Source organism: Nicotiana sylvestris, chromosome 2 (assembly GCF_000393655.2).
Source record: "Nicotiana sylvestris chromosome 2, ASM39365v2, whole genome shotgun sequence".
NCBI classification, from domain to species: domain Eukaryota; kingdom Viridiplantae; phylum Streptophyta; class Magnoliopsida; order Solanales; family Solanaceae; genus Nicotiana; species Nicotiana sylvestris.
In genome coordinates, this window is record NC_091058.1 from 85,251,247 (window position 1) to 85,261,735 (window position 10,489).

The 10,489-nt window shown below is 30.2% G+C and overlaps 1 protein-coding gene across 1 annotated transcript; it reads right to left on the bottom strand.

Annotated features, from left to right (window-relative positions):
- Positions 1-8,494: 8,494 nt before the first annotated feature.
- On the bottom strand, positions 8,495-9,331 carry LOC104229653 (uncharacterized). The gene has a single exon (XM_009782321.2). The coding sequence runs from the start codon at positions 9,076-9,078 to the stop codon at positions 8,683-8,685; it is 396 nt and encodes a 131-aa protein (XP_009780623.1). The 5' UTR covers positions 9,079-9,331; the 3' UTR covers positions 8,495-8,682.
- Between the last annotated feature and the right edge of the window lie 1,158 nt (positions 9,332-10,489).

The following is a 10,489-nucleotide window of genomic DNA, read 5'->3' on the forward strand; positions in this document are numbered from 1 at the left end:
TGGCGAAGACTCAGATTGACTATCTCCTCCTCAGGAGATGGCGACAGAAGGTTGTGCGAGGACTGCAAGGTTATCCCAGGTGAGACCCTCTCAACGCAGCATAGGCTTTTGGTGATGGACATTTGTATTAAGATAAGGAGGAAGCAGAGGTCAGTACAAGGACGCCCCAGGATTAGGTGGGGCGCCTTAACTAAGGATAAAGCTAAAGATTTGGAAGGAAGGTTATCGGCAATGGGAGCTTGGAGAAGTAGTGGGGACGCAAACACAATGTGGTCGACGACGGCGGACTGTATAAGAAAGGCGGCGAGAGAGGTGTTAGGGATATCTACGGGCCACTATGGTGGACACAAAGGAGATTGGTGGTGGAATGCAGTTGTCCAAGGTAAAGTGGAAGCAAAGAAGGCGGCTTACCTAAGGTTAGTAGGGAGCACTGACGAGGAGGAGAAGAGAGAGAACAGTCAAAGGTATAAGGTAGCTAGGAAGGAGGCGAAGATGGCAGTGACGGAGGCTAAGACGACAGCTTTTGCTCGTCTGTATGAGGAACTAAGGAACAAAGGTGGGGAGAAGAAGTTATTCCGACTCGCTAAGGCGAGAGAGAGGACAACTCGGGATCTGGACCAAGTGAGGTGCATAAAAGATGATGACGGCAAAGTTTTGATGGGAGATGACCAGATTAAGAGGAGGTGACAGACCTACTTTCATAAACTTCTAAGTGAAGAAGGGGAGCAGGATATTATACTTGGGGAATCGAGGAATGCCGACAGTCACCATGAATTAAGTAATTGTAGGGACATTGAGATCGATGAAGTCATGGAGGCAATGCGTAAGATGAGAAGGGGCAGAGCTACCGGGCCAGACGAAATTCCGGTTGAACTGTGGAGGTGTGTGGGTAGAGCAGGCTTGGAATGGCTTACTGCATTGTTTAGTGTTATATTCAAGACTAATAGAATGCCTGAAGAGTGGAGGTGGAGTACAATGGTCCCGTTGTATAAGAACAAAGGTGATGTCCAGAGCTGTAACAACTATAGGGGCATCAAATTACTAAGTCATACCATGAAAGTTTGGGAGAGAGTGGTAGAAATGAGAGTGCGAAGGACGGTGTCTATTTCAGACAACCAGTTCGGGTTCATGCCGGGACGATCTACCACAGAAGCTATCCACCTTATTAGGAGGATGGTGGAACAGTACAGAGATAAGAAGAAGGATCTCCACATGGTGTTTATTGATCTGGAGAAAGCGTACGATAAGGTTCCTAGGAAGGTCTTATGGAGCTGCTTAGAGGATAAAGGGGTCCCGAGTAACTATATTAGGGTGATTAAAGACATGTATGATGGAGCTAAGACTCGGGTTAGGACAGTAGGAGGCGACTCTGAACACTTTCCAGTTATTACGGGGTTGCACCAAGGGTCTGCGCTCAGCCCATTCCTATTTGCCCTGGTGATGGATGCACTGACTCATCATATTCAAGGGGAGGTTCCATGGTGCATGCTATTTGCTGATGACATTATTCTAATTGACGAGACAAGAGGCGGCGTCAACGAGAGGCTAGAGATTTGGAGACATGCTCTTGAGTCTAAAGGTTTCAAGTTGAGTAGGACGAAGACGGAATACCTCGAGTGCAAATTTGGAGTTGAGCCGACGGAAGCGGGAGTTGAAGTGAGGCTTGACTCTCAAGTCATTCCCAAGAGAGGTAGTTTCAAGTACCTTGGATCGGTTATTCAGGGGATCGGGGAGATTGACGAGGATGTCACACACCGTATAGGGGTGGGGTGGATGAAGTGGAGGTTAGCGTCGGGAGTCTTGTGTGACAAGAAAGTGCCACCGTTACTAAAAGGTAAGTTTTATAGAGCAGTGGTTAGGCCTGCCATGTTGTATGGAACTGAATGTTGGCCGGTAAAGAACTCACACATCCAGAAGATGAAAGTAGCAGAGATGAGGATGTTGAGGTGGATGTGCGGGCATACAAGGATGGATAAGATTAGGAATGAAGATATTCGAGAGAAGGTGGGTGTGGCCCCCATGGAGGACAAGATGCGGGAAGTAAGACTCTGATGGTTCAGGCACATTCAGAGGAGGAGCACTGATGCACCAGTGAGGAGGTGTGAGCGACTGGCTGTAGTGGGCATGCGGAGAGGTAGAGGAAGACCTAAGAAGTATTGGGGAGAGGTGATCAGACAGGACATGGCGCGACTTAGGATTACTGAGGACATGACCCTTGATAGGGAATTATGGAGGTCGAGCATTAAGGTTGTAGGTTAGGGGAGAGTGTGAATATTTCTACAGCACAATAGAGTGAGACTATCCAGTTAAGAGTTAGACTAGGAATGTCATTGGTCGTCTATTGATACAGGGCTTTACCTTCTAGTTGTACTATACCAGCCATCTATTTCGTATTTCGTATTTCGTATTCTGTATTTCATATTTCATATCTCTTATATATTGTTGTTATTTTTAATACGCATTTTTATGGTACTAATATATCATCTCCTATTGCTTTTTGAGCCGAGGGTCTCCTGGAAACAGCCTCTCTACCCTTCGGGGTAGGGGTAAGGTCTGCGTACATATTACCCTCCCCAGACCCCACTTGTGGGATTATACCGGATCGTTGTTGTTGTTGTTGTTGTTGTTGTTGTTGTTGTTGTTTCACGTACATAATATTTAATTTGGAAGAAATATGCATGGAACTTTTGCTTTATCAAATATATGTGTGTGCCTAATTTGCATGCCTACATACAATAAGCAAATATATTATAAACAAATTGTTTGTTTTATATAAGGTAAAAATTTAATAGATTTTAAAGTTCTAAATATTAGCAGTTCCTACCGAATCTAATAAGGAAAAATTTAATAACTAAAATTTTAATTAATTTTTAAAGTCTTAAATGTTAGAAATTAACTTAAATTACAATTTTAGACATAAGAAAAAGATTCAACGGCAAGTATGGTAAACGAATGCTACAAGCCTACAACTAAAGTGAACTAGTATCAGTACCCGCACGATGCGCGGACACAAATTATGTCAAATTGTAATCTATGTTGTTTGAATTATGTGCAAATAACATTAAAATATAAACCTTTCATATAAAAATTATATAACATTAGATATTAATTTTGAAGCAAGATATGAAATTATTATTCAAATCTCGTAGTAGACAACTTTTATTTTATTTGTAGCAACCTAATCCCTTGATTTTAGTACTTGTATTTTGTTTCGGTGTCAATATTAAAAAAATACTAAATATGTCATGTTGTGATCTGTGCTGTTTGAGCACATTATATCATATTATTTTAAGAAAATTATTATTATCACTTTGTTTTTGACTGAAAGTCAAATATGTCTTATTCATCACATCATTTTATGCAAATTCTTTTTTATTTTTGTTCCTTTCTTATAGTTATTGTATTATTTATTATTTAATATTATTATACTGTCATATAATTTTTTATTAGCTTAATAATTCTATTAATATCTTGCTTAGTATCTTTTAATAGTCTTTAATAAATATAAATATTTTATTCTTAAAATTTGGTATATTTTTATGCTTGTATCCTCTTATTTGGAAATTTTTAATCATTTAAATTTACCAGTAATATTTTAAATATAATTTAATTATTTTATTTATTTATTTTTCAATTAATTTAAAGTATAAATCACACTACCTTTATTTTTTATACATCTCTTCCCTATTTTAAATAGTTTTTATATTAATATTTTACCTATTACCAAAATAATATCATATTTTATTTTAAATTGTAACTTTGAATTAGTCTAAAATATTAATACATAAATTATTTGATTATTACGTTTCAAATATATTGAGTTCTCTTATAATTATTTTTGTATTAGATGCAGTTAAATTTTCTTTTTTTTTAGCTTTAAGATACAAATTTAATTTTTAATTATCATTAGTAAAATTGCCTATATTAGAAATTAATTTATATTTTTAAAATTTTAATTTAATCGTAGAAAAATATTTCTTAATTGTTTGAACACATTATATCTAAATATTGTAGTAATATTTTTACTTTTTATTTCTTTACATGATATTTTCAAAAATAAAAAAATCTCATCTTAAATTTAAATAGTTCTTATCATTCTATGTTGTAAATTGGACCACATTTTCAAAATATTATGCTACGCTTTCAAACTTAAACTAACTGCACTACATTCAGATATTAATCATAGGAAAATATTTTCTTAATTGTTTGAACACATTATATCTAAATGTTGTAGTAATATTTTCACTGTCATTTTATTTCTTTACGTAATTTTTTTTCTTTTTTAGTTTTAAGATTCAAATTTAATTTCTAATTTTCATTAGTACCTATATTATGTATTTTAAAATATGTATTTATTTTTTTATTTTTTCATAAATAAGAATTCAATTTCGTGGTATTCTCCATAGTTTGAGCTTTCTCAACATAGTTTCAAGAACTTTCTAATCTCAAATTCAAATAGTCTTTACCTTTCTTTCTAATAGTAAATTTTTAATATTTAATATAATTTTGCTATTTTTAATCTAATATATAGTTTTATTACGTTTATGTGGCTTTTCATTAATTTGTAACTTTATTTAATATCATTATCACTACTATTCTTTATATAATACAGATAAATATATATAAATTTTTGTAATCATAAAATAAATATTTATTTTGTTTTAAAAATATTTCTTGAAAATTAAATTTTTTTTAGGTTTTGATAATATTTTTAAGTATTGTATATTTACATTTATTTTATTTTCTAAACTTATGATTTACAAAATTCCTCACATTATCTCTAATTTATTTTTATTATTCAATATTTTAGTTTTTGATTTTATCTATTAGACTTGAGTTATGTGGACTTATTCATATTATGATTTTCTTATCATAATATAAAAAAAATTCTCATCTCAAATTTAAATAAGTTTTACCATTTTACCTATAATAAAAAATCTAAATTTTTATTTTTCTCTATTTATTAATATATATATATATATATATATATATATATAATTTTGTAATCATAAAATAAATGTTTATTTTGTTTTAAAAATATTTCTCGAAAATTTTAAAATTTTTAAGTTTTAATAATATTTTTAAGTATTGTATATTTACATTAATTTTATTTTCTAAACTTATGATTTACAAATTTCTTCACATTATCTCTAATTTATTTTTATTATTCAATATTTTAGTTTTTGAATTTATCTATTAGACTTGAGTTATGTGGACTTATCCATATTATGAATTTTCTTATCATAATATAAAAACTTTCTCATCTCAAATTTAAATAAAATTTACCCTTTTCTCTATGATAAAAAATCTGAATTTTTAATTTTTTCTCTATTTATTAATATATATAAATTTTTGTAATCATAAAATAAATATTTATTTTGTTTTTAAAATATTTCTCGAAAATTTTAAATTTTTTAAGTATTGTATATTTACATTTATTTTATTTTCTAAAATTATGATTTACAAATTTCCTCACATTATCTCTAATTTATGTTTATTATTCAATATTTTAGTTTTTGATTTTATCTATTAGGCTTGATTTATGTGGACTTATCATAGTATGACTTTTCTTATCATAATATAAAAAAAATTCTCATCTCAAATTTAAATAAGTTTTACCCTTTCCTCTATCATAAAAAATCTGAATTTTAATTTTTTATCTATTTGTTCTTTATTTTTAATATTATATTATTCAATAACTAATATTATTATATTGTCATGTGAATTTTTATTAGCTTGTTTGAATTTAATATCTATTTCTATCACTCTCATTCTAATATAATATTGATAAAAATTTAAAAACTTTCTCATCTCAAATTCAAATAATTTTTATCATTCTATTTTCTAATTTGGACCGCATTTTAAAAGTATGTTATGCTTTCAAATTTAAACTAACTGCACTCAATTCAAATATTAATCATGGAAAAATATTTTCTTAATTATTTGAACACATTATATCTAAATGTTGCAGTAATATTTACGTATAAAATATTCATTTGCATGATTTATCAATATTAATATGACTTTGTTATTAAAATATTTTTTGATTATTTAATTTTTTTTACCTTATATATAGTTTGTATATTTTATGTAAGATCTTAATTTGCTGCTTGAATTTATTTAATTTTTAAACTCAATAAATTTTTAATATTGTAAGTAAATTTTAGTTTTATTTTATAGCTCCAAAGTACAGATAGTCATAGCTTATCTCAATTTATGTCTTTCTATATTTTTTATTTTTTTTATTCTAGTTTTTTAATTAATTTTTTACCTTCATATTTCTAGCTAATATAGAAGAAAATTTATGAGTGAATATATATATATATATATATATATATATATATATATATATATATATATATATATATATATAGAGAGAGAGAGAGAGAGAGAGAGAGAGAGAGATTAGATTTGTCTAAGATCTATTTGGATTATGTATAAGATTTATTAAACTACTTTCATTAATTATGTTTCCATTTATAATTTTTAATTATTAATGTTGTCCTAAAATTACCAAGTGGCTTCATTTTAGCTTACCACTATGCATACTACTCTCCTTTTAATATAATATTGATTTTCAAGCTAAGCGATTTTGGCCAATAATTGAACATAGATTTATGGCAATAATTCGCATATTCTATTCCTTTTTTCCCTAAATATTAGAAAAAATATAGTTATAGTTGTGTCATAATTAAAGTAAATAATTATATAAGGTAAAATTTTAATTAATTTTAAAGTTATTCTCTACAGAATCCAAATACGGAAAGATATAATAAATAAGATTTTATTTGATTTAGAAGTCCTAAATATTAGGAAGATAAGTAAATTACTATTTTGTCTAGTATAAAATATTTTTTAAATGGTAAAAAAAGCGAACGACATTTCGTTAAGGGCCTTCGTACTTTTAATATAGTATAGATTAGCAAATTCAAAATATGTGTTCTTACAACCATTGCTTCTAAAAGCTATGAAGTTAAATCTCACAACCATTGCTTTCACTATCTCTTCTTCTTACATCTTCTATATATGCTTCAATGGACCGTGTATTTTCTGCTTCTCCCCCTATTTGTAATGTCAGAAAATTGAAGAGTAGAAGTCCACCTTTGAAGGCCATTCAAAGCTTTGGTTTCTAAAATAGGATTTTTTGAGTTTGTTAGTTGTTGTTCCAATTGATTGAAAATATCAAAAGGAGTTCAAAATTTAAATTTGAAGTGATTTGGAGTAGATTTGAACAAGATCTGAGTTAAATTTCAGAAAAGACGCAAGGTAGAAGACGAAGTCATTTTGTTTGTATAATCTTGTATAATAGTGTATATGAGTGTATATACACATCTTATACACTATTATACACTTTTATACACCTTTATACAAACGTTTGTAGATGAACTTTTTTCATGATTTTCAGTTACAATTTTTGTTCAAAACCAGTCCAAATCTCCATTAAATGACTTCAAATTTTATATACAACCTCCTTATATTATTTCTAACAAGTCTAAATAACACTCACTCTAAATTTCTCACAAAATCAAATTCGAAATTTAAACCCACATATTTAAGATTGTTAAAAATCTAATTTTCACCACCCAAATGGATTTGGTTTGTTGAACCAATATTTGAGTCACAGTTATTGATTCAAAAATTAACTTAAAAGCTTGAGCAATCTTTTTTAAAAATGAAATAGTAATTTCAAGAATCTATTGGAGTTGAATGTTGAGTATATTAGCCTATTAATTTTGGGCTAGTTGGTTGTAAATTGAAATATGAGCTATAAAACTGAAAAGTAGGCAACCCAATTGTTCTTACGTGAAATTTTCCCCTTTCTTCCCCTTCTAAAAGGAATCTTTTCTTATGATATTTATATGGTTTGTACGTATAGGAACTTAGGAATTTTTTGTGCAAATCCGAATTTAGTCGAGTCTCAATGTGAATATCAAATACGGGTGAGAAATCAAAAAAAATTAAAAAGTAGGAAAGAGGGCGGTGGAGCAAAGCGGAGAAAATGAAAAGATTCATTTTAATTTATAAATTAAGAAGGAAAAATGAATATTATCCTACGTTTCGTTTATGCAATCAAGTTCACGGATCCAAAGTTTATCCCATGTTCCCTTCAACTCTTCCCTTGGAGAAAGATAAAAAGAAAATATAAAACATGATACCTAACAGGTCGGCAGGCCAAATCAGCAACCTGCGGCTTGGTGCATTATCAATATTAATTTCCAGGTAAGATTGGTGGAAGATCAGATTCATCTGAACCTTTTTATATGTATGTAAGATCAAAAGAAACTTATATTGCGTATCTAAGATCAATTAATTAAATTTTCTTTTTAATTATGTATATATATATGAGATGTTAAACTCCTTAACTTATCAGGTGATTACCTTAATTTTTGAGTCCTTTTGGTAAAAAATCTTGCCTTGGTGACATTTGCAAAATCAGCTTTGCATTTACAACAGTTTACCCGAATCTCCGAAAAAGGAAGATAAAGAGAACAAATGAGATAAGATCTTAATCTATAACAACTTTCATGATGAGATGCAGCTGACAAGAATTAATATCATCATGCTCCATAGAGTATATTGTAAGGAACTTTAAGAGCACATGGTATGAATTATTAAATGTTACTCGTATGATTGATTTTTCAAACCAGAAAGTCAAAATACGAATTTCTTAAAGCAATTAATTTACAGCCGTGTTGGTGTTGGTGTTGGTGTTGGAGTTGGAGTTGGAGTTGGAGTTGGAGTTGGAGTTGGAAGAGTCGTCTGCAACACATCTCCAAAACCTCCTTCTCTAACATACTGTATGTACCTCGAAAATTCAGGCCTTGCAGTTGCCTTCTTCTTCTTCTTTGTTTCAAAAAGACTGAATATTGGATGAATCTTGCTCGCCTTTTTCGCTTCCGGAGTCGCCGGAAAATTCTGCTCCGACGTCACCTTCTTCGACGGACTAAAGATTTTAGCTACCGGAACACTTCTGTTTCTGATCAACTTTGGCTCTACTAGTGGAGCAGACGGTTCCTCCTCCTTTATCAATTCCTCATATCCTTTATAACCCTTTCGTGTACTCATTGCTCTAAACATGGCTAAATTATAAACTTACAAAGAGAAATTATTGAAAAATAAGCTCCCAGATGGCCGGGGGTAATTAAAAAAGAGAGGAGAGAGATTGAATTGAAGATGAAGAAAGGAAGAACTAGTACTAGCGAATTCCTAAATGTAGTGTAACAAGGATGGATTAAATAATTTGGTTGGCAAGCTAGTTAATTAATTCCATTTGGTGACATAACTGTGGTGTGTGGCCTTAATTTTTCAAAATTTGCGTACGCTATATGGTGTGTGAGGGTTGAAATTTTGCTGCTAATTAAGTTAACACTTAACAAACTGAAGTTTTCCTTGTTGACTTTTCTGGTGCCAAAACCGACTAATTCAATGAAAGTGGGACCATATTGGAAATAAAAGAAAATTGAAATTTGACCATAGAGGAGCTAGCTTGCAACAGCGCATGATGTTAGGCCACACCATGCATCTGGAATGCTTGGACAATTTGTTTTTATTTTTGTTTGAAAGAAATTGATTATGATAAAGTAATATTAATGGATTAGCCAAAATCAGACATGCTTGTGAGTAAGCTCTGTTCGGAGAAACTAGAAAGCATGAAACTGAAAGATCGATAAATTAATAGTGTAATTGATTAGCCAAATAACCGACATGTTTGAACGACTATGATCCTTCTAGAGAAAGCAAGAAACGGAAAGATTGTTCGTTCTATTATTTCAGTTAGATTAAGGGTGAACTTATATTATCAACGTTGTTTTAAATATTTTTTAATTTTAGATTATAGACATTTTCGAATGAGTTCATCTCATGAGTCTTTTGGTCGAATCAGTTTATCAATTTATAAAATTGACTTTTTCTTCCTTCTGTCCAAGCAATACATAATTCAAATGATTTAGTATCTTATTCCAAATTATGATTCTTAATTAATTCAATGCATAAAATAGATGATTAGGTGTATTTTATGATTTTATTAATTAAATCTAATGATATTTTTAGTAATGTATTGATGTATTTGAGTCCCCTTCATTTATTTGCAATCTTTTTAGATAAAATTTTGAGCTTTGACCATTAACAAACTTATTGATACGAGCAATTATATTTTTATCATTTTTATTTTATTTATTAGAATTTTAATGTATGTTAATTATTACATTCACCTTAAAGTATATTTTGTGGCCACATAACACAATATGCTTAAACCATAAATTTCAGAACTCCATTTTTAAAAATAATTTTGTGTACACTCAAACAACTTCATATAAAATAAAATGGAGGGAGCATTATTTCTATTATATAATACAAAAAGAGTTGATTGACAATTTAAAGGACAAAAAGGACATTACATGGAACAGGTGGGCGGGAATGGGAAAACGACTTTAGTTTAACGTACAAGGAGAAAATTATGAGTACGAAGTTTGGGGGGATGGAAAATGAC